At 43.6% G+C, this 21555-nt stretch overlaps 3 protein-coding genes across 7 annotated transcripts in view; 1 reads left to right on the forward strand and 2 right to left on the reverse strand.

Annotated features, from left to right (window-relative positions):
- Positions 1 to 1642, reverse strand: part of SNRNP25 (small nuclear ribonucleoprotein U11/U12 subunit 25) — an 89883-nt gene extending 88241 nt beyond the window's left edge. The window contains exons 1-4 of one of the 3 annotated variants that reach the window (XM_068420315.1): positions 1432 to 1642; positions 1249 to 1339; positions 1038 to 1143; positions 858 to 932 (exon numbers count right to left, since the gene is read on the reverse strand). In XM_068420315.1, coding sequence (XP_068276416.1) covers positions 858 to 932; positions 1038 to 1143; positions 1249 to 1339; positions 1432 to 1539 — 380 coding nt within the window. In that variant the 5' untranslated portion in view covers positions 1540 to 1642. The remainder of the gene's footprint in view (positions 1 to 857; positions 933 to 1037; positions 1144 to 1248; positions 1340 to 1431) is intronic. The other 2 variants (XM_068420314.1, XM_068420313.1) reach the window with 2 other exon arrangements.
- On the forward strand, positions 1473 to 2192 carry POLR3K (RNA polymerase III subunit K). The gene is made up of 3 exons (XM_068420316.1): positions 1473 to 1693; positions 1767 to 1854; positions 1937 to 2192. The coding sequence occupies exons 1-3, from the start codon at positions 1583 to 1585 to the stop codon at positions 2062 to 2064; spliced, it is 327 nt and encodes a 108-aa protein (XP_068276417.1). The 5' UTR covers positions 1473 to 1582; the 3' UTR covers positions 2065 to 2192.
- A 475-nt stretch (positions 2193 to 2667) lies between these two features.
- The window catches only part of GTF3C1 (general transcription factor IIIC subunit 1), a 42109-nt gene continuing 23221 nt past the window's right edge, over positions 2668 to 21555 (reverse strand). For all 3 annotated transcript variants that reach the window (XM_068420289.1, XM_068420288.1, XM_068420290.1), the window contains exons 21-37: positions 21165 to 21300; positions 19365 to 19446; positions 18494 to 18679; positions 17769 to 17926; positions 17485 to 17627; positions 17205 to 17286; positions 15923 to 16035; positions 14910 to 14972; positions 14280 to 14373; positions 13282 to 13454; positions 12374 to 12658; positions 10080 to 10333; positions 8347 to 8633; positions 7167 to 7830; positions 5561 to 5600; positions 4594 to 4786; positions 2668 to 3050 (exon numbers count right to left, since the gene is read on the reverse strand). In XM_068420289.1, coding sequence (XP_068276390.1) covers positions 2829 to 3050; positions 4594 to 4786; positions 5561 to 5600; positions 7167 to 7830; positions 8347 to 8633; positions 10080 to 10333; positions 12374 to 12658; positions 13282 to 13454; positions 14280 to 14373; positions 14910 to 14972; positions 15923 to 16035; positions 17205 to 17286; positions 17485 to 17627; positions 17769 to 17926; positions 18494 to 18679; positions 19365 to 19446; positions 21165 to 21300 — 3175 coding nt within the window. In that variant the 3' untranslated portion in view covers positions 2668 to 2828. The remainder of the gene's footprint in view (positions 3051 to 4593; positions 4787 to 5560; positions 5601 to 7166; positions 7831 to 8346; positions 8634 to 10079; positions 10334 to 12373; positions 12659 to 13281; positions 13455 to 14279; positions 14374 to 14909; positions 14973 to 15922; positions 16036 to 17204; positions 17287 to 17484; positions 17628 to 17768; positions 17927 to 18493; positions 18680 to 19364; positions 19447 to 21164; positions 21301 to 21555) is intronic.

The raw sequence follows: 21555 nt of genomic DNA on the forward strand, positions 1-21555 counted from the left end.
GGAAAGACGAGGGTCGTTTGTCAGTGTTGTCACTCAGTTGTCTCTGATAGTTGGCCGAGCAGGTCCAGAGCCCAACACACTTATCCTTGGTTTGCTCTTTGCTTGGCATTCTTCCATCCTGCCTCCTACCTTTCTAACTCAGCAGCTCTGCCAAGCCCTCTGTGAGGGTGACCGAGCACTGGAACAGGTTGGCCAGAGAGGTTGTATGCTTGGAGACACTCAAAACCCAACTGGATGCAGCCCTGAGCAACCAGCTCTATCTGACCCTGCTTGTGCAGAGGGTCAGACCAGATGACTTCTAGAGGTCCCTTCCACCCTGGATCCCCTCCACCACATACTGTGTCCTGACTCCATCCTCTGCTGAGCAGCTGCTCCCCAAGTGCTCCCAGTTTCCCTGGAAATGAACTAATGTGCTTCATATGCATGATGCCATTCCTGGCCTTCTCTTTGCTCTACTCCCCTCACACTCGTGCTTTTTGTCACTAATCTCTGCAGGGTACAAGCTCAGGTACAAGCTTAGTAAGCATAACCTGTTCTGCAGGAGTTTGGCATGGACAGCCAAGGGGCAATGTGGCCGAGTGCCCTGCAGTGGTCTGAACTGGGTGGACGCACTCAGCACAGGATGCTTGTGGCTGAGGAGCTCCCTGAGGCTTTCCTGTCCTGCAGATGGTCCCTCGGGCAGGGCCCGTCCCACCTCCCTGTGCAGCGCTGGTCCTATCTTCCAGTCAATTTCAAGCACAGGACTTATCTGAGCCAGGGCACCAAGTCCCAAGTTAGCCCTGCCTGGGCAGATGCTGCGGGGACTCCAGCGAGGCCTCTCCTGCCCCCCAGATGCCATAAGGGCCTTAATTACTCACTCTCTCAGCTTCTTTCTGTCATCTGCCAGTTTCTCTCCGGCGTAGGTTAGGTGGTACGTCCTCCATATGTACTTCCTAGGGGAAAAACACGTAGGGAGAGCAGCAGGAGGGGCCGCCGGCCCCGGGAAAGCGCAGGAGGTGGGGGTGAGCAGGCAGAGCCCCGGCCCCGGCCCCGCTCACCAGCTGAGGTGCTGGACGCCGCCCTGCCGCGCCTGCCGCAGCTGGACGTGCCGCCGCAGCGCCTTCTTCAGGTCCAGCACCGAGGCGTTCTGCACCACCACCACGGCTGGGGGGGGGGAGAGCCCCGTCAGCGCCCCGGCACCCGCCCTGCCGCCCCCCCGCCCCGGGCCCCCCGGCCCGTTCCTCCGCCCGGCCCCGGCCCCGCACGCACGCATGATCTCGCCGTCCGCCTTGCAGACGCGCACCGTCATGGCCTGCCCGTACTCCAGCGCCACCTGCGAGCCGATCTCCTCCGCCGTCACCTGCGGGCGGCACGGCCGCGACAGGCGAGCGAGGCGGGCCTGAGCCCCGCCGCCCCCAGCCCCGGCCCGGCCCCCGCCGGCCCCGGCCCCACCTGCGGCGGGAGGTCGCAGAGCAGCGGGTCCTGCACCAGCCGCGCCAGCGCCGCCTGGAAGAGCTCCAGCACCTCGGCGTGCGCCAGCTCCTCCTCGGCCTCCGCCATCGCCGCCGCGCCGGAAGGGGCGGGCGGTGCCGCGGAACCGGCGATGCTGCTCTTCTGCCCGGCCTGCGGCAACGTGCTGGTGGCCGAGGAGGGGCCGCGCTGCCACCGCTTCGCCTGCACCACCTGCCCCTACGTGCGCAACGTCACGCGGAAGGTGCCGGGGCGGGCGGGGGCCGGGGGGGGGGGGGGCGGCGGCCCGGGGTGGCCTGACCGGCGGTGTCCCGCAGGTGACGAGCAGGAAGTACCCGCGGCTGAAGGAGGTGGACGATGTGCTGGGCGGCGCCGCGGCCTGGGAGAACGTGGACTCCACCGCAGGTAGGGCCGGGCCGGGGCGGGGGCCGGGGCGGGATCGGGCCAGGCCTCACCTCCCCTCACGGCGCCGCGCCTCGCCCCGCAGAACCGTGCCCCAAGTGCGAGCACCCCCGCGCCTACTTCATGCAGATCCAGACGCGCTCGGCCGACGAGCCCATGACCACCTTCTACAAGTGCTGCAACGCGCAGTGCGGGCACCGCTGGCGGGACTGAGGGGGCCGCGGGGCCCGGCCGCCGGGGCCTGAGGGGCCGCGGCCTGGGCCCGGCCTGCTCTCCCTCCACCACGGTGAGGGAAGGGGTGTGGGTGTCTTCTCCTGCAATAAACACGGCCCTGGGTGGAAGTAACCGTCTGCTGCGTGGTTGCTTTTAAACCTGACCCGGGCTAAGGCTGCCGTACACAACAGCGAAGGATGGTCGGAGCCTCGGAAAGGGTGTTCTCCCCTGCGTGGTGGCACTGGGGAAGACTACGGGGCCTGTATTTCACACAGTGCAGGAGTTCTGCTAAAAGCACACATGATAAACTAATGCCGTGCACACCAAGAAACCAGTGTTTAAATCTAGAGAGAGCTTTAGCTTAGTTATCTTAAGGGTAGTTACCAAACCTTAGCACAGAGCCAGTGGCTGTGCAACAGAGCAGAAGGCAAAGCAAAGGTAAAACATTACTGCTGTAGCCTGAGAGGGAGGAAAAAAGAAAAGGGGCCTTTGCTGTGCCTTGTGAAAACCACACAAGATAAAGCAGAAACTACAAACTATATGCTCTACAAGCAATGATTGGTAAAAAAAAATACACTTAAAGTGGGATCAAAGATTACCTGTGTCTTAACATTAAGCTTTATTCTCTGTTTAAATACATTAAAAAGTAAAAAGGATAAATAAATTAATAAAAACATAATGGAACAGAAATTGTAACATTTAAGCTGCATTTATGCTCACTCCTATAGGCTAAACCAATTTAATATGACTCAGATTTACCTTTTTTATACAGGGATAATCTGCACCCATTTATTCCAGTTCACTTCACAGGGGAACACTCTTCCCAGCCTGAGAGTACAGTCTATTGTAGGCTCGTAGTAGATTGTTGGGGTTTCGCTCAGTTTGGGATTGTTTAGTTGTTCTTCCACAACTGGCTGAGAAAAGAGTGACACCAGGGATGGCTTTTCCATGTAGAATCGTCTGATGCAACCAAGGGTTTCCAGACCCTGCAGAAAAATTCACATATTTAAGCTGGAGCAGTTGCAGCAAAAAAAAAAAAAAAAAAAGGCACTTAATGCTATTTGACCTACAGCGTTCTCAGAAACGTTAGACAATTTATAGTAAAAGTGGCTTCACTCCACCACCCAGGAGACCATGGGGATGGCAAAGATGACAGCACAACAAAGTGAGTTCCCACAGCTGGATACGTGCCCATGTGTCACTTCCAGCACAGTGGTTGACATCTGGACCCTGACACACAACTTCCAACAACACATCTCCACAGTTAGGGCCAGTTACAAATCATTTAACAGTGGTGTAGGTGTAAACCACCTGGGTCAGCTCTTGCTAATGGGTTAGTGTTCATTCCCACAGCAACACCCAGCAAGGCAGTCTGTGCAGAAAACATCTGCTGTGCATTCGGTAATCTCACAGAGGGATGCGTCTGGATTTACTCCTATTTGGTATATTACAGATATAATCTCTGTCTGTGGTTTCAAAAGCAGTTCTTATCAAACTTGTTGCTAGAGAAGTTAGATTCAAGTTCTCTGATCTGTGAAATGTACAGGTAATTTCTTGCCTTTATGGATTTGAATAAAAGTTGCCTCAGAATCTGTACTGCTCTCACACACGTGCACGCCTCACCACTCTACACTCTGTACCGCAGTCTTAAACCCATCCCCTGATCCCAGCTACCCTCTTGGCGGTGTCACTGTGGCACAGGACACAGGGCAAGCTGCGATGAACACCTAGGAAACAGGATGGTTGCTCAGCGATCGGCAGCGTACACAACTTGCATTGTTACCAAAATGCTGAGCCTGTGGACAGACGTGTGGCACACACGCACTGGAATAGTGATTTCCAGTATTAGTAGGGGAAGTCGTGCTCATGTGAAGGACTGCAATATTACTGCTGTACTTAAGATTTTGAATCCTTATAGGGAAAAAAAAATAATCAAGGTTTCATTGCAAAGTAGCAGTGATGGCAATCAAACTTCAAGATGTGGGAAAAAAATATGAGAAACTCCAATTTTCTCACCATGTGTTGTTTTACAGTTAAGGATGTGTGCTTTTAAACAGGTCTGTCAGGACAGAAGGTCTTATTTACAGTACTGTCTAGCACAGACACATTTCAGTCTGATCTTATGTCAAGGACTACCTCTCTGAAAGGTGTGTAAGGAAAAAGAATAAGATAAATTCTATGGTGATTAACACTGCAGTAAACAGCCCAACTTAATATTTCACTGTGACAAGCCACCACTCTTCAGTAACCAACTAGAATTTCAACTGCATGTACGTCCATTTCAGAAGCAAGCTCAATTTTGAAATCAGTGAAACAGTAATTCCAAGGATGGGGTAAAGCAGGCTGCCCTCCATCCTCGGTGTGTGCAGTAACTTGCTCTGGCTTTGGTTAATGGGCACTGAAGGGGGAAGATTGTTTTTCACAGTTCATTCACAGTCCCATTTTCCTGGGACTTGCAGCAAAGCAGCTGCTGACTTAAGTGCAGAAGCAGAACCAGATGAAAGCTCACCCAGGTGGTGATTCACGTACCTGCAGTATCTCCAGGACGGCGACAGGCTGCAGTACCCCCCTGTAATGCTGCAGGAGCATGCCCGCCGTGACGCCTGGTTTTGTCATGATGTGGTAGAGCACAGCTTCCATCATCCCCTTACACACAGGTTTATTCAGATTCCCATCCACGATCCTCCACGGTCTCCCAATGAAGCAGACCTTCTCGCAGGCCCTGCAAAAGACAATTTAAGTTCAGCTCTGTCAGGAATTACTCTTCTAGCTAGATTGCCCACCATTGTAATTTCTGCAGAATAGAGACTCTTAGCACATCCACTGCCAGTGCTCACAGCCTAGGTGTAAATTCTGCCGCTGCTCTGAGAATAGGCAGAGACTCTGCTAACCTACTAGACAGTTCCACAGACTTGGAGTATTTCACACTAGGTGTTCACCACCGAGAAGTTCTTTTAGCACCATTATACCACCCAACAATTACCTTGAGTCTTGATGACCAGGAAAGCTTTGTTTCGCTTGTTTGTTTGTTACTAGCTCTAATATCCTCCACAAGTTATCCAAGACCTGCTTCAATCTGCAACAGGCAGCAGCAGTGCTCAGATAGGAAACCAAATTCCTCATTTTTAGCATTTTGGAGGCAAAAGATGGACCCTGCATGTAAATTCACATTTCCCTTACTACAGTTTCTCCAGGCCTTTCCTGGGCATGTGGAAGCTGAGACTTTCTGGCATTGGACTTGTTTGTGAAGTACAATTAGTTCTGTTCCTCTGATATTTGGAGCTAGTTGGTTTTTGGGAAAAAACATGTATCAGAAATTTTTTCAGCATGTGTAAGAGCTTGAGTAACATGAACAAGAACAATGGAGGTTTCTTGTTTCTCCATCATCAATGCTCACTGCCCATCAGAGCATAAAACTAAGGTTTCCAAATCATTTGCTTCCAGATATGATTTTGGTCGTGCTGAGTGGTTATTCTGCACCATCTCTGTTACTCACCGGTCCCTGTCTGCCTGGGATACGTCTGTCATAGAACTTCCTGGAAAGAAAAGAACACACAGTTTTTAAGTTAACTAGCCCAAACTATTTTTATCTAGTGGAAGGAAAGTAAAAAAGGTGGCTAAGCTGTAAAATGCAACAGTTTATGCTAGAAAATAACACAAGCAAACTACGCTGCGTGTTGTTCTCGGTTGCACGGGGAGCTCTAAGCTTCCACTCTGTCATTACCTGTCTGCAGCATGCTCTTCCTTTCCCACACCTCTTCTCACAGCCACATCTGTCTCCTCCGACCACACCTTTTGTGGTTCCATTCCCAAATCACAGCAAGAAGTTTTATTCCTAGAAGCCTGATGACATGGCTGAACACCAAGTAATTTTATGGACTGAACGACCAGAGTTTCACAGAGAGCCATGCAGGGTCTCAGCATGCTGGCACTCCTGCGGGTTTAGCTTCATGCTCCTGGTAATCATGTGGAAGTTGAGCAGAAGCCTGAGTAGCTGTAGACTCGAGAATGCAAACTCATGATTTCAGGAGAGTTTGGTTTCAAAGTGAAGGTTGTGTCTGAAACTTCCGTTATGCATTATGTCATGGGTTTTAATTACACAATTACTTACGGTAGGTACTCCTACCACACCCAGAGGCTAACAGCTTTGGCTGAAGCACACGTAAACCCTTCAGCTGGCCTTCAGCAGTAAGACCAGAAGAACTCTACACTTGATAACATAACCACTATTTTTTCCCTCCTGTGTTACAAACAAGTAGAGGAAGTTCAATCCCAAACAGTACTTTAGTAGGTTCATGTTAAGAACTGCTGAAGTCTTTGCTGTTTGGACAGCCCTGGGTCTCTTTCCTGCAGGAAGGCTCCAATTAAACGATACCAAGCTCTAAGCTGCTACGGATCAGTCTGCGCTGATTCACATGGTGGCCTGCAGCTGTAAACGTGGGTAACAGCAGATCTTGGCAAAATACCACACAAGCAGTTAGCTCGTGATTCAGCCTGAAATCAGAGCTGATAACAACAACAACAAAATAATACCCCCAACAACCTACTTAATGTAAAGCTTGGCAAGAACGACTAGCTATTAAAAAAGAAAACTGGCAGTAGAAAGGACATTAAAATGAAGTCAAATTGGGTTACAAACGAGGCTATTAATCTTCTTGCTGGCATGTGCTACTTTCTGGTGAATGGTTTAATGACTTTACAACTTTCAGTCATGGGCATTCTAGTTAAATGTACATGGTAGCGCTGTGTTTTCTAGGTTGAGAGATGTCTAGCCTTTGGACTGAAGCCAGAGATGAGAAACTTGAGATCCAAATATGTTTTTGGAGAAGAATAAGATGAGTTTCTAAGAAAAACACACTTCTGGACTAGTCATGAACATTCCAGCAATAGGCATAGGGAGGAATCTTTGATGTATTTGAAACCTCCAAGATCTTCCAGATCAAGTAGTGTAATGCCACTTCATCTGTGAGAAATTAAAACCTCTATCACTGGTACAGCTCCATAAATAATCCAGTATTTACTTACAAAATGGGGCTACCCCTTTGGGATCAACTGATGATGAGCTAGTCTCTATTTCTTGGGTTTAGAATGCTCCTACATACCTTCGGAGACTCCTGGGTTCTCCTGTAAGTAGGAGAGATCATCATACTGCTCACTGGCTGATTGTTCAAAGATAGGGATCTGCTTGTTGTGCTCAGTGCTGAGCTCATCATTCTCTTCTTCAAGCTCTTTGTCCTCAGCACAAGATTTATCTTGTTCCTTGCAAGTGTCCACAGTCACAGCACCTGGAGCACACACTGGCTGTCCGACTCCGTGTTCTGTCTGCCCTCCCAGGGAGCCTGTTTCTTCACCCATGATTAAAGCTTCCTTCATTGTAAGAGGATCACTAGCACCTGCATCAAAGTTATTTTCATTTGGACTTTTCAAACCACTCTCTGAACCCTGGCAGGGTTGATTGCCATCTTGAAGGACATCATTTTGGGTCTTAAATCTCTTCCTTGGGGGTTCTTCATCACTGACAGATTGCGTGTCTTTTCTCAGCTGCTCCTCCTCTCTCGAACATTCCTCCTCTCCCTTCTCTGGTTCTGATGGCAGGCAATCCTGTTGTACATCCGGGAGGGTGGTTTCTGTACCTTGCTGATCACAATCATCTGGTTTATTCTTCAGACATACAGAGTGTAATAGCCATGGCTTGGCAAATACTATTGCAACCAGTCTTACAGTATGGCCTCCTACTTCTAAAACCTGCTGCATTTCAATGAGGTCCTATTAAAAAAAACAAACACAACACAAAAATTGTCTCAGGAGCTTTCACTGGAAAATGTCAGTTTAACCAAATATCATGGAATTGCCATCTTTAACTGGCAGCAAAGAAAGAGGAAGAGCTTAGTAGAATATTCATTTTCTGTCGTACTGCACTGAAGTTGAAAAGATGTTTTTTCAAAAACTTTTCTGAAATTACAGCACGAGACATTTTTGTTCAGCTTAAATTAAGTTAAAACATAAGTGGGAAAGAGTATTTTGCTTCCAAAGGTGAATGTTGGTACCTCTAGGTTTCTGAAACAGTTCATTCCTATCTTTGAGTAAGTGCTGCTTTAATTTTTGGCCTTCCTGCCTGCAAGGCGAGAGTGCTATCAGGTATTGGTATGTGATCTCTTGCCTAATATAAGTAGCTTTGTTCAACGTATATTTGCTTCCTACAGCCTGGAATATTGTCCTATTCAAGGGGAATACTAAGCATGCAAACATTACTGTATGGAAAGCAGCTGGCTGTAAAACCACCTGAATGTACTGCTCCAGGCTCCTGGTGCGCTCAGGTTCCACCTCTTCATAGCTGCAGAAGCATTTGCTCAGCTCAACTTTGCAAATTCCGAAGTGGGAAGTTGCCTCTATTGCATTACGGATCTCCAAAACAGCAGCTACATCTCTGGGATTATAGCCATAGTGTTCTGTACACTCATGAAGAAACTGATCCACCTTGTAATTTTCTTCTTGGACTTTTATCAGCCTGGTAAAAGTTTCAGGGAGGCAGGAGACTCCCACAACCATGTTATCAAGAAGAGAAGAAACTGCAAAGCAAATAATAAGAGTATAAGCTGGGAAGCAGTTATTACTGTACAATACAGTACAGAAAGATAAATATTCTGAGACAGACAGATTAGAGGTGTTCCAGACTATTCCAATTAAAAACAGAGCTCAGTTTTCCACCTTCATTGCTGCAGTTTCCTTTTTTCTTTCTGCCTTACACATTGGTCTCTAGAAAGACCTGTAGAAGAAGAGCATGTTGGTTTACAAGGGCTTACCCTCATATCAAAGTGAAGTATGGCTGAAAGACAGTGTAGACTTACAGGTGTTCTCTCTAACCCTGGGTCAGCTTAACTCTACGTTAATGAGGGAATCATCTCCTTTTTTCTTGAAGAAGGTAAAGTGAAAAGTCTAGGGCAAGGAAATGCTATGGAGGACCCTATTAATGAAAAAATTGGAAGCAGCTGATCCATGGCAGAAAGCTATTGGCCAAATACAGTATAAACTACAAGTTGACAATGTCTTAGTACAATTAGTGTAACAAAGCATCTCTGTGTTGGGAGGCAGGTCCATCACTGCACAGAACGACACCCACTGTACAGGGTATTTGGACGTTGAAGCAGCGTAACACCTTTTTCCAGTCCCAGATGATTAGCGGGTAGCTTTGGCACTGTTCTTACCTGCTCCCCACCCGTTTATCTGCAGGCCGCCTTTACATCGTACCTTGCGGGACACTCATGTGACAGCTGCACTTCTGTGACAGCCAAGGAAAAATGGGAATAACTGTAATGAGCTGTCAGCTCAGAAGACCTGGAGGGCATGTGTGGCAGCAGAGATACTGAGAAAGAATTCCTATTATACCTCTACCACAGCAGCAATAGGAATGGGCAGGGACAGCACTAGACTTTCCAACTAAAGGGCTAAACAACTAAAGGCTTTCCTGGATACATCTGCATTACAGCTGAAAGGAAGATGCTCTTCAAGAGAGGGAGTGCTGATAAATTGCAAATATTCAAGCTCTAAACATTATCAAAATGTTTAAATTACTGTAGGTAAAATGCCAGAGATTGGACACCACTATTTCAGGCACTTGCATGGACAAGTAAATGTGAATTTCAAGGAGCTGTGAAAGATTTTTTTCTCTTTACAGAAGAGAAACCCTGGGTATGACATAATATGGTATTTTAAGTTGCAGAAGGGACTGGAGAACCTCCCGGAGTAGGGATAACAGAGCAGAGGACAGACTTTCTCTTCGGATTCATAGTTGAAATACAGGCAAGGACTTGTTACCAACAAAAGGTGCCTCTATAAGTTAACCACCTGTTTGTTTTAAGTGAGGAGAGAAAGCATTACAAGGCAAACTGCACGTGTAAGGAAAAAAGAACGTTCCTATTAAAAGGCTTTGTTCAGCTCAGTTCCTCAGCTCTTGAGTTTGCTATCTTTCCTGCTCCAACCCACTTGTGTGCAAGTTAGGCCAAACAGAAACTAACCTGGAGAGCTGAGTCTTCCTGGAACTGGTGTATGTCGCAGCTTAACCTTCACCTGGCAGGAATTGACCACAATATTGTCACTGGGGCTCAGATTGCGCACGCTGACAATGCCAGGGGCATAGTAGCCTCTCATCAGTAAGTAATTGGTATGAGATGCTTGACGAGCTTTTACTTCTATTCTCCGTTTGCCTCCAGAGCTGTCATCTAAGTCGTCATCATCGTCATCATCATCCTCAAGTCCTTCTTTTCCCAAACTGCAGAAAACAGAGGTGTTTTGTTTGTTTGTTGTTTTTTTTTTTCCAAAATAAGAAAGTGACTCATTACATGGAGCAGAGCAAGAACACAGCTATTCTGCATTCTAGTATTTAGTCATGAACAGCTGTGGGCATGTCCATAGCAGGCTGATTTAAAGTGTTGAGAACGAGCAACAACAGAAAAGGAAATACACTAAAGGTCCCTGGAAAAGGAAACTCTCTCTTTTTTGCAAACATGTTGAAATGAACCTGAAATATCACAGCTTACAGTGCTGAACCTTCTTGGTTCAGCAGACACCATCATGAGGGAACATCTGTCAGAGCACAAAGGCTGAGACTGTACAGGGATATGGCAGTACAGGGCAGACTGTTTATTTTTAAGGGAGAAAAGGAGGAGAAAGAATTACAGACCAAACACTTCAGTTACTTTAAAAAAAAGAAAAAAAAAACCAAAAAAACCCAACATAAACCAAAGTGCAGAGAGCCTCCAAGTAAAGAAAGAATAGTAGTAGCAGCCAGAATAGACTTCCCAGAAACAAACTTAGTCAAACCAACACTATTTCTTTCCAGGACATGATAAGAGCCATTATGGATAAAGTTGAAGGCTCTGAACAACCTGATCTAACTCTGAAGTTGCCTCTATTTTAAGCAGGTTATGCCAGCAACAACCAAAGTTTCCTTCCACCCTTTTCTAAGATGAGTTAGACTTTAAATACCCTCTCTTAAAATATATTTAAAACCAAAAGGGGAAAACATCATTTAGAAAAAATAGTGCGAGTACATAACCAGTTGGAAAACTGGACTCAGATATGGGACTAGTCCAGGGTTCAGTGTATTTTTGCTGATGACTTGGGTGATAAAATAGCTTATTATGATTGCAAGGGATCACCAAACTGGAGAGGCTGCAAATTTATGGGAAGACAGGATTTGTGTCAGAACATTTCCAGCAAACTGGAGAAAGTCTGGAAAAGAGCAGGAAGCAATTTCGTAGGGACAAATGCATGTTACTTATATTAAGGTACTCTACACCTGTCCCTCCATGCTAAGAGGAAACAATTAACTAGATAAAGGAAAAGAAACTTGTGATAGTGAATCACAAGTATCAAGCTGCACATGAATCACACCACACTGGGGGTTTCTGGCTGCCTTTCCTTTTTGGCAAGACCATGGCCGTTCATCACCTGGGGATGTATTAGCAGGCGTATTACCTACATAACATGATGTAATTGGCACAGACCTGCCAGCAAGAGCATGGCGTTTGTTTTTTGACATCACAGTCCAGTGCAGAGGAAAATAATGAGAAAGACAGAGATCTGGATAACATGAATAACATACCAAAAACACAAGTAAAGGAACTGAGGCTGATCATCTTAAAGACTAGCATATTATGGGAGGAGGACTATGATAACAATCTTCAAATAGGTAATAAGCTGCTTGAAAGAGAACAGAGTATTTTCCATGTATATATACATCAGGAAGCAACAGGTTAAACTGCAGCAAGAGATTTTAGTTGCACTCTAAGAAAACACATAATGATTGTAAGGATAACTGTTCACAGGATCAGACTGTCCAGGGAGAGAGTTTCAATTTCAGTGATATATAATTACTGAAGGCTTTAAAAGGAAAAAAAAATATCAAAGAGGAGACAATCCATAGAACCAATATTGTGGAGACAGGTTTCACTGATAAAGCTGAAACCTTGTTACTAATCCTTCTTAGTCCTTGAAGTTGGAAGGGACAATGTTGATGAGAATACTCATCTATAGCACACACTGCTCTCCTCTCCACATTAGCTCTGATGGCAATGAAGTGCCTGGCTATTTAAACGTCATGTACGTGAAGATAAATGCAGTCCAAGGCTATAATGACAGGCACTCACTAAAGTGCCATTAAGTCTTCAGAATGCTCCCTCAGAAATAAAAATCTAGACAATATCACAGTAAAACATGCCACAATATAGTGCAGAAAACCCTAATGCCTGCCCAATTTCATTCAAGTTACCTCCAAAATGTATTTACTAATAGAAGCCACAGCGTTTACCTTTTTATCACTTCATTTTCCACCATAGTGCTGTCCACCACAACCATCTGCTCTGGGATTCTCACAGTCACAGATACAAGTCCCAGGGAGAACAGGGAAAGCATCGCCACACAGTGGCCACCAGGTCCATCCATAGGAAATGCAATCATTCCTTCTGATGCTGTGTTTTCTTGATCTTTAAATAAGAAGATATCTGGCTGGTCTGATTTTCCAGCATCCTTGAGCTTCTCGAGGAACTGAAAGGACTCTGTACAAATTGTACTGGGAAACCGCCATGTAAAAACTCTGAACAAAAAGACAAATTCGAAGAAGCACAAAACTTTCATAATCTGTTCTTACTGTATATGAATTTTAGACACAGGTAGCACAGAGCAGCCAAACAGTTCCATGCTAGAGCTGGTGACCAAGTACCCTCTACATCTGCTTTCACAGCCCTTTTACTAGTTCCAGAACATGAGCTATTTATGCACCTTGCACAGGTCAAGTACTATATAGCAAATACAAAGCAAAGATCTCATCTTCTGCTTGAGCACTGAAGGCATTTACAGTTAAACTCTCCTCCTCCACCCCTGACATCCAGGTACAGTGCAGCACAAAGGAACTGGACAGGAAAAGCAAGCAACCAGCAGACTGACAAGAGTACTAAAGAAATCTTTCCACTGCATCTGGAACTTTGGTGCTACCTCCCCTCTCCTGTGCATATGTCTTTATAAAGGCTTGCCCAGCAAACGTAGCTCTGTTCTCTGTGCGGCCCTAATTGCTCACCAAATAAAGGGCTAACATACATACGGGTTACCTTCATCTCTTCAGCTGCAGCTGTGATGGTCAGGTTCTGGGCTCTCCTCCATGCCAAGCGTGCATGGGGAGGTTCTTCTATTTGCTCTAACAGTGACCTTTCTGACACTCACCTGTAGTAACTCTGAGACAGCTGATATGACATGGGTACAAAAGGCAAAGCCCGGCTTTTCTTTGGTCCCAGCGTGTGGTTTACTCGACGCCGATTGACCAAGCTTCTCTTCTGACACTCATGGAAAGCCTTCATAAGAATGTCATCTCGGTACTCCCGGTACAAACGGAACGTCTGCAAAAAACCCCCGTTCAATGTAAGAGGCAGTGTTAGCTCTGAATCCACTGTTACACTCACCTACTTGAGGTTTACATTAACTAAATGAATATGGAGCTACAAGCCAGCATGTAAATGATACCTATAAATTCACTTAACTACACTATTCTATTTCTTTTATGAAATTCCAGGCTTTCCACAGTAAATGCCAATTAAATTAACTAAACACTACAGAGCACTTGACATTCAAAATGGGATCAGGCTCCCACTAGATTTATATATGTAAAAAATGCTCATCTGCGACACAATTTGGTAGATTCTTTCCATCATTTTACCAGGAACATTTGTTTCCATGAGCTTGGCTTTCTAGGCTCCACTCTTTCCTGCTGAGTAGATATTAAACTCCCTTTGAACTTCTACCTTTATTTTTTTAAGTGTCTGTCTGATAGACAATATATTTTTGTGGTCCCCAGCGCTGAAGGAGAGGCTTCTCAACACCAGTGTCAGCTGGATACTAGAACTGTCTTTGTCATTCCTCCTCCAACTGCTCAAGCAGGCACTAAATCATGACACAGTTTGACCCAGTGGAAGAGATGTGGAGTTTATTTCATATGGTTTTTGGGGATTGCTTCAACCTTACGTCTTGCAATCTCATCCTCAGAGAAAAAAGCAACGTACTGAAAATCTGTCTAGAATATATAATTTCCCAAAAGCAAATGAGAATAATCCCCACAGAATGGACAAAAATCTAAATTTCTGGGTTTCTTTTCTCCCATTTGAAAAAGGCAAATATCAAAGTAGGAAGGAGAAACTCTAGAGTTGTATGACCAGTAAAGTTTGTACCTGAAATGACTGGCAAGATTTCATCTGGTTATCTGAGAGTGCCAAAGTGCTCTGAATCAAATTCTGTAGCACTAGAAAATGAATATCATAGACACTGAAAGAAAAAAAAGAAAAAAAAGTTTATTCAGGATGATTTTTGAGCATGAGGTACCTTACTATTAAACTAGCACAAAAGTACACAAACTCAATCACCTGCTTCTGAAATAGATGTATAAAGGCATGAGATCACTACAGCCAAAGATCATTCATGTGAAGGAACCTTTTAATTTTCCCTGACCTTCTACCCTGAATTTTTGGATCAATCCAGATAATCCGACACAAAACAGAGTTCTCTTTGTTAACATCTCCTCTTAAGGTACAGCAACCACATAGAAAATATACACTGTTGTCCTAATGATAACAGACCACCATTTTGAGAAGAGCGTTGCTGCGGTCATTTTATTACTCAAATCTATAATCTATGTCAGAGGTCCCTACAGCCTTGTCAAAGTATTTTTCTATTAATAAATATATACAGTGCAACAAACATGAAAAACAGACTGAATTAGAAGTCTATAGGACTTCCATAGATGTGAGGGCTGACACGACCTTGGAGTCCTAATGGGAAAAAAAGGTGCTACTGCTACTCACCTGCTTAGACTGTCCTCTTTTGTGTTCTGATTTGTGTCTTCTCCGATTGCCAAAACTCGAAATCTAGTTAAGGGAAGGGAAAGGAAAACACTGAAACACAAGTGATGTTCTGTGATTTTATATCAACTGTGAAACGCAGAGGCTGACCAGTGCACCTGCTAATAAGGCAAGTGCTGGAACAGCGCAGGGAACTGTCTGCTCCAGCAGCCCTCAGTGCAAGTGTCAAAAATTAAAAACTGTCCAGATCAACCTCCCTCGCTCCGCTAAGCTATCTGCTGACAAGGAGATGAAACGCATCGACAGGAGACAGCACAGAACTGTATGGATGTGCTATTCCATTGAGGGCTTGAGCTGCCAGTTACCATCAGCAGCATTTTTGCTGTAACATACAGCTCTTCCCAAAGTAAGAATATTTACAAGGTGCTATATTTGTTATCATAAAAAGGTTTGAGACCCAAATTTTCACACCCTTCTCCAAGTGTTATTCACCACAAAAAAGCTTGACGATCTGGGGCTGGAGAATGCTATGGAAGGCCGAGTGCTTTTCTGCATCAGCAGTTTTAGCAGGACTGAGATGATTTAGCTGAGCAACCAGCTACAAATTGTGATATAAAATAGGGCCAGTTAATCTGGAAAATGGTAAAAGGAAGTCTTCTATTGCATTAAAATGTTAGATCTGAGCACTAACATCTCTAACAGCAAAGTTGAGGACTTGACAATTTACGAAAATCTGACATTGTGAATTTCTAGCTTACAAAAAAGTCTTATTTAGCAAACTGAGGGGTTTAAAATAAGCAAGCTTGTGCAAATAACTGAAAATTAGTTATATGTGTTTAGGAAGTATAGATTTGAAAGAAACGTCGCTGCTTGTATTTACTGAAACTTCTTTTGATACTAAGAATACACGTAACAGAGGGTGTAAAGCATGCATAGCAGAGAAGAGGTCTGCTCTGAATCACCCTCCTCTGTCACTGAGCCCACGTATGGAGTCAAAAGCACCGTAACTCAAATACCTGGCAAAGAGTTCCTGCAAAGTGTCAGGAATCTCAAGTTTGGGATTCCCCAGGGTTGAACTGAATTTCTCTTTCAGTCTTTCCACAAACTCTTTAAACTCCTTTGCACAAACCTTTGAAAACAAGAGATAGAAATGTTATGAACCTCAATTTCTTGGAGTGGGAACAGACCCTCTACTTTTAAAGTGTTCAAGAAAAATTCTAGTAGAAATAGCTAGTTTTGAATTGTCAAGTCAGAAACAGTACAACAGGCAAGAGAATGCATCAGAAAAGCTCTGTGGAGGTTGTGTGTGCTGATTTACTTAGCAGTTGCAGGTTCTGTCTGTAATCAAGCTCACAGCTACAAGCAACCCACTATGAACATTAACAGCATAAGATCTCTTGCTAGAGCTTTGTTTAAGCTTCTGCTTAAGTCTTTTTTTCTCTTCATACCCTTCAGGCTTTATCATATTCTCCATTAAGTCTGTTTGTACAATCATGGCTTGGAGGACACCTGTTACACAAGAGGAACAGTCCTGTACCTCTCTGGAAACAAGATTTTATTTGCTTCTAAAGACAGATGTTAGGGATGGGGACACATGCATTTATTTTAGCAATGTCTTACCAGTAAACAACTATTCTTCATTTAAACAAAAACAAATCTAACAACAGAACTGGTTGGGATTTTCTGACAATAATATGAATTGTCATTTCTGGATAAAAACAAAGAAAATCTTGTCCCAGTTTTGAAAAAGTTCTGAAATTCAAAACTGAATTGTTTGCACTGAAAGTGTAAACAAATTTTCAATTTGAAATTGTGGTTGATTTAAGCCATAAAACGCTCAAAAACTAAATAAAATCTTTTGACTGATCAAATCAAGGCTTCTCTCATGAAATTTGCTTACATTCCTGCACTCATCCACAGAAGCTAAGGCAATATTTTGACATGCAACAAGAATAAAAAGAAATTACAGAGCAAAAATGTTTTCTTGCTCAGATAACAAGGAGGCTGAAAGGATAAAAAAAAATTCAGTGCATATGGATGTTTATAAATAAGCACATTGAAAAAACGAAGTTTTTGTTGCACAGCAGTGCTGTTTACATGCCTTTGGAAGGCTGCCCGTGTCCACTTTACTCTCAAAATAGCAATGGTGCTGCATTTTTACAATGATGCTATTTTTAACATAGCTAAGGGTACAAGGGAGAGATAACATATGAAATCACAGTAATCCAAACAGTGCAAGTACTCAGTAATCCACACAGTGTAAAGTATTCCATGACCTTTAGAATACTTCCCTCCTACCTGTGGATCTTCGTAATTATTTTTTCTATTCATGAAATCTTCAATGAGGGCTTTATCTTGGTGAACCTCAGCAAGGCAAACTCTGCAACAGATACAATTGAAGGTGTTGTACATAGTTGAAGTTTTCCCAATTCAATACAGATTTGATAGCACTAGGGTGCAAAAAAGTTGAAATTTATGTTCACGTGAAGTAAGACAAAAACAGAGGAGGAGCATATCCCTTCACTTAATTTCAGGAGAGTTTAGCCTATATCTACAATATAGACAGAAACCTTCTTACTTAAAATTAAGATAGGTCTGTGGATTTCTGACAATGTAACGAGCTCTTCGTCCAACGGAGTGAGAGGTTTTATCGAGGGACTCCTCAAAGCTGGCGTGCATGATATCCCGAACTACTTGCCATGGAACAAAGGGCCCTTTTACCTGCGTGAACAACAAAAGTGTTCGGAGTTAAACTTCACCTTTTACGTACACAAATGATGCTTAGAACCAGGACGAATTCCTAGGACTGATGAGATGTGTGTTCAGTACCTAGACCCCTTAAATAGAGGGCCTGCTAAATACCTTTGCGTTTAGCACGTGACTAGCAATTCGGCACAGCATGAGCAGACTGTCCTCTTGCACTGTCCAGGTGACACGCAGGCGTGTCATTCTCTGCAGGGCACTCTGGTCAGCTTCATCGTGGTAGCGGAGTCTTTTGCTTTTTTTAACAGAATCCTCTTCTAACAGATCCAGAAAAAACAACCACTTAGTTATCTCAGCACTACATATTCTGATTAATTCAAACTCCTATCACAGGCAGTCTCAGCACCAATTGGAGTTTGTAAGAATAAAAGACAAAAGCAGAGAAGGAAGTAGCAGTTGAGAAAGTAAAATGCTTTAACACCTCTCCCAGGAATGAGAAAACAAGCACTTTAGTTAGCAAACTCACTACCTAGAGCATCATACCATGAAGAATCTTTAAGCCAGCTATCAAAAGTTGATGGTGAATTGCAAGGAGTTAATCTGGCACAGACACAACTAGAATTTCTTTAGTCTGTACAGTACAGCAGTGCGATCATGATTCACACACAGGTAACAGTTACAGCACGCTGCTGCTGTTCCCCAGAGCTAGTATACAGCCCCAGGACATCTGAACCTCTTCACTGAGACAGGCAACCCAAAGAGATGGCCAGTAAGTTTTCATTTCCCACACTATATGACAGTCACATCAGCTTTTCTAAAGCAACTTACAGCAGGCACACACATTAAAAAGAACACTTCTTTTTCCTGATGTATTAGTTACTTACCTTTCTTTTTCTTCTTCGCCTTCTTTCCAATGTCTTTCCTAAGCCTCTTCCTCTTTTGGCCTTTTCCACCTCTCACTCGTTTGTTTCGATCCTGGGTTGGTTCTTTACTTACTTCAATAAATTCCTCTTTCGGGACAAGTGACTTGGATCCTACCTTTCCTTCTCCCAAAATATTAATTTTGTTACCTAAAATGACACATATTTAGAGTAGTGGAGCTTTATAGCAATTACATTCTACAATATTATAGAATAAAGAGCAAATACCAAAGTTTCGGTATATTAAAAGACAGATGCCTTCCCAGACTTGCCCTTTGTTAGTCACGTCATTTCATGCCACTTCTCAGCAGCTCACACAGAATAAAATCCCACATAAGTGAGGAATCATCAAGTAATTACTGAGTCTAGCATACAGTGCACAAGCACAAGGGAACCAAGCTGAGGTTTTATATTCAACCTGAAGCATCTCCTCCTCCTTATCTTAAACATTAGGCTATGCGATTGTAACAGTGCCTAGTCATACAAAACATCAGTCCCTCTAGACTTTCTGCAAACTGCACATCAGAAATTACACAGGATAAAAATTATTCTTCCATAGGAAAGGAAATTATTTACATATCTATTTTATTACCCCAGAAGCATCCTAGATCATTGTAAGGAGACAGGAACAACCCATGTCATCAATACTGGATAAAAAAATCATTGTTCCATATATCCAGAAATAGGGAAGGAAATTATTTATCTATTTTACTGCCCCAGAAGCATCCCAGATTACTGTAAGGAGACAGGAATAACCCACATCATCCATACTGGGTTTGACAAAGTAACAGCTACAATACAGTTACAGACCCCGCCACCAGCATCACCACCTTACCTCCAGTACTGAGTGGAAGGGGGTGTTTTGTTAGGAAGGTCTGGAGTCTCACTGTCAGTCCGTTTTCAGAAGCTGGACTTTCCTAAGACAACACAGCTTTCAAAAAGGTGATATGCAAAAGCAGTGCACTGGTTTTAACATCACTATACATCATATCCTACTGTCAGAAATAAATCTTCAGTATAAAGGAAAAGATCTTTGGCTACATTGAAGAATTCATTTGTCTTACTACTACCACATATTTGAATGGCTCTAGAGCTTTTCTTAAATCGTACTGTAATGACCACTAGATTATGAAGGTTAGAACTTCAGCCAATCTCCTCAAGTTTAAAAGAAGTCATGACTGGAAAAGAAATACTAGATTCTTTCACTGCTACAGAGGCTGAGCAGAATTTTCTGTAAAACGGTGTTTTTTCAAAGCATTTTACATGCCAAAGGAACTTCTAAAAAGCATAAAACCAAAATGCAAAGACAAACATGGAGTAAATGCCCCCTACACCATATTCTATCCCTCTTAAATCTGAGCCCAAACAGATTGCAATGTGTTAGGAGTTTTGCCATTCTCAGCAAAACCCATTTCTCTTGTGTGGAATTCATTGGTGATAGAAGCTGGTCACAGATGTGGAGAGGAAAGCCAAGACTGAAGAACTGCAGGAGGTCCTGTTAATGCTGAACAACTAGGTGACAGAAAAGCAGATGAAATTTGGACTGAAATGATCCTGCCTGAGGTCAAAAACAAGCAACTCTAGTTTTACATATACACTGACAGAGGCTCTCATTTAACCACTACTCAGGGTAGGGCAACACTATGCAGCAATGTTGGCCACAGCCTGAATGCACTACATGATTCTATTTTAACCTTAAAAAAGGATAGAGTAGAACTAGAACAGGCTAAAAGAAAGGCAATAAGAATGATTAAAGGCAGAACATGTTCCACGCAGGGAACAGTTAAGTAATCTAGTAGATGCCAGTCTTTAAAAAGAGATGATAATGGGACACACGAGAGAGATTTACAAAATGAAGTGAAACAGAAAGGGTAATGGAGAATGGTATTTTACACAGCTTCCCTTAGTATGACAATTATTAGGGAGCTTAAACCATCAGAAGGAAGTGGTGACACATAATAGGACTTTGAAACACTTTGCTACATGAAGTCATGGATACTAAAGGATTGACACGTGTCCAAAAAACAATTAGATAAATTAATGCTAAAAGAAAAAGCTGTTAACAGCTTTGAAACATCACCCCCAGGTTTAGAATGGCCTTGAGCCAAACTTGCAGACAGCTGGGAGACTATTCTGAGGAAATATCACTATACATCTACCTTGCTCTTACAACCTTCCCTACAAATCTTTTATTGGCAGCCACCAGAGACAGGACATTAGGCAGAACTGGGATGGCCATTCTTATTTGCCTGTGTTGGGCTTCCTAGTATTTTTTTTTTTTTTTCTGTATTTCCTTGTTCCAGATGTTTCAGTTTTCATCTGACAGCTTCTACATTTCAGAAAGGCAACAGGCACCACTAGGTAATCTAAATTGCTTGCTTAATAATACATTCAACCAAAGAAGAAATACTTTATCAAATTCTGTTCAGATAAAATTTATGTCCAATTCTTTCATTCACTTCAGCACCAAGATCTACCACATTTGGCATTCATTTCTTTCCAGAGATGCAAAGCCTTATTGAGACACATGACGGAGAAAGCATGCAAGCAGCAACATTTTGCTATCAGTATCTCAACTTTAAGAATATTAAAATTTGGAAAAGTCATTACAGTATATAAATTTTAAAATACCCACCTTCCTAGTCTTATCGATGATGTAGCTTGTCCAGATCCAATTGCGTTTCAGATGCCCATAAAAGCTGGAATCCAGACCTGCAGCTCCTAACCCGTCTCCGGGGATAGTTCCATCATCAACCACCTCTCGGCTGCCTCTAACAGAAAGCGTAACAAAATATACAGTAATTATTTTGTAGGGAGTGCCTTCTCAGCTGCTTTTAAGTGATACGTGAGCAGTGGGCAGAGCTCTCCTCTTGCCCTCCCAAGTTAGGTAGGGCTGGGAAAGAAGAGGAGAAAGAGAGATGGCTCCTTCCCTTAACCCCGCTCCAGAAGCGGCATAACAACAATGTTTTTCCATTGTTTTAATCCCTGATATTTAATGTCTGAGCTTTCAGTTTAAAGATTACACC

The sequence above is a fragment of the Nyctibius grandis genome, chromosome 30, assembly GCF_013368605.1.
Source record: "Nyctibius grandis isolate bNycGra1 chromosome 30, bNycGra1.pri, whole genome shotgun sequence".
Taxonomy (NCBI): domain Eukaryota; kingdom Metazoa; phylum Chordata; class Aves; order Nyctibiiformes; family Nyctibiidae; genus Nyctibius; species Nyctibius grandis.

Excerpts from the sequence above, each read along its gene's own strand:
- POLR3K (XM_068420316.1), top strand. The coding sequence starts at position 1,583 with ATGCTGCTCTTCTGCCCGGCCTGCGGCAACGTGCTGGTGGCCGAGGAG. Across the intron at positions 1,694-1,766 it reads TGCGCAACGTCACGCGGAAG|GTGACGAGCAGGAAGTACCC; the intron begins GTGCCGGGGCGG and ends GGTGTCCCGCAG. Across the intron at positions 1,855-1,936 it reads GAACGTGGACTCCACCGCAG|AACCGTGCCCCAAGTGCGAG; the intron begins GTAGGGCCGGGC and ends CTCGCCCCGCAG.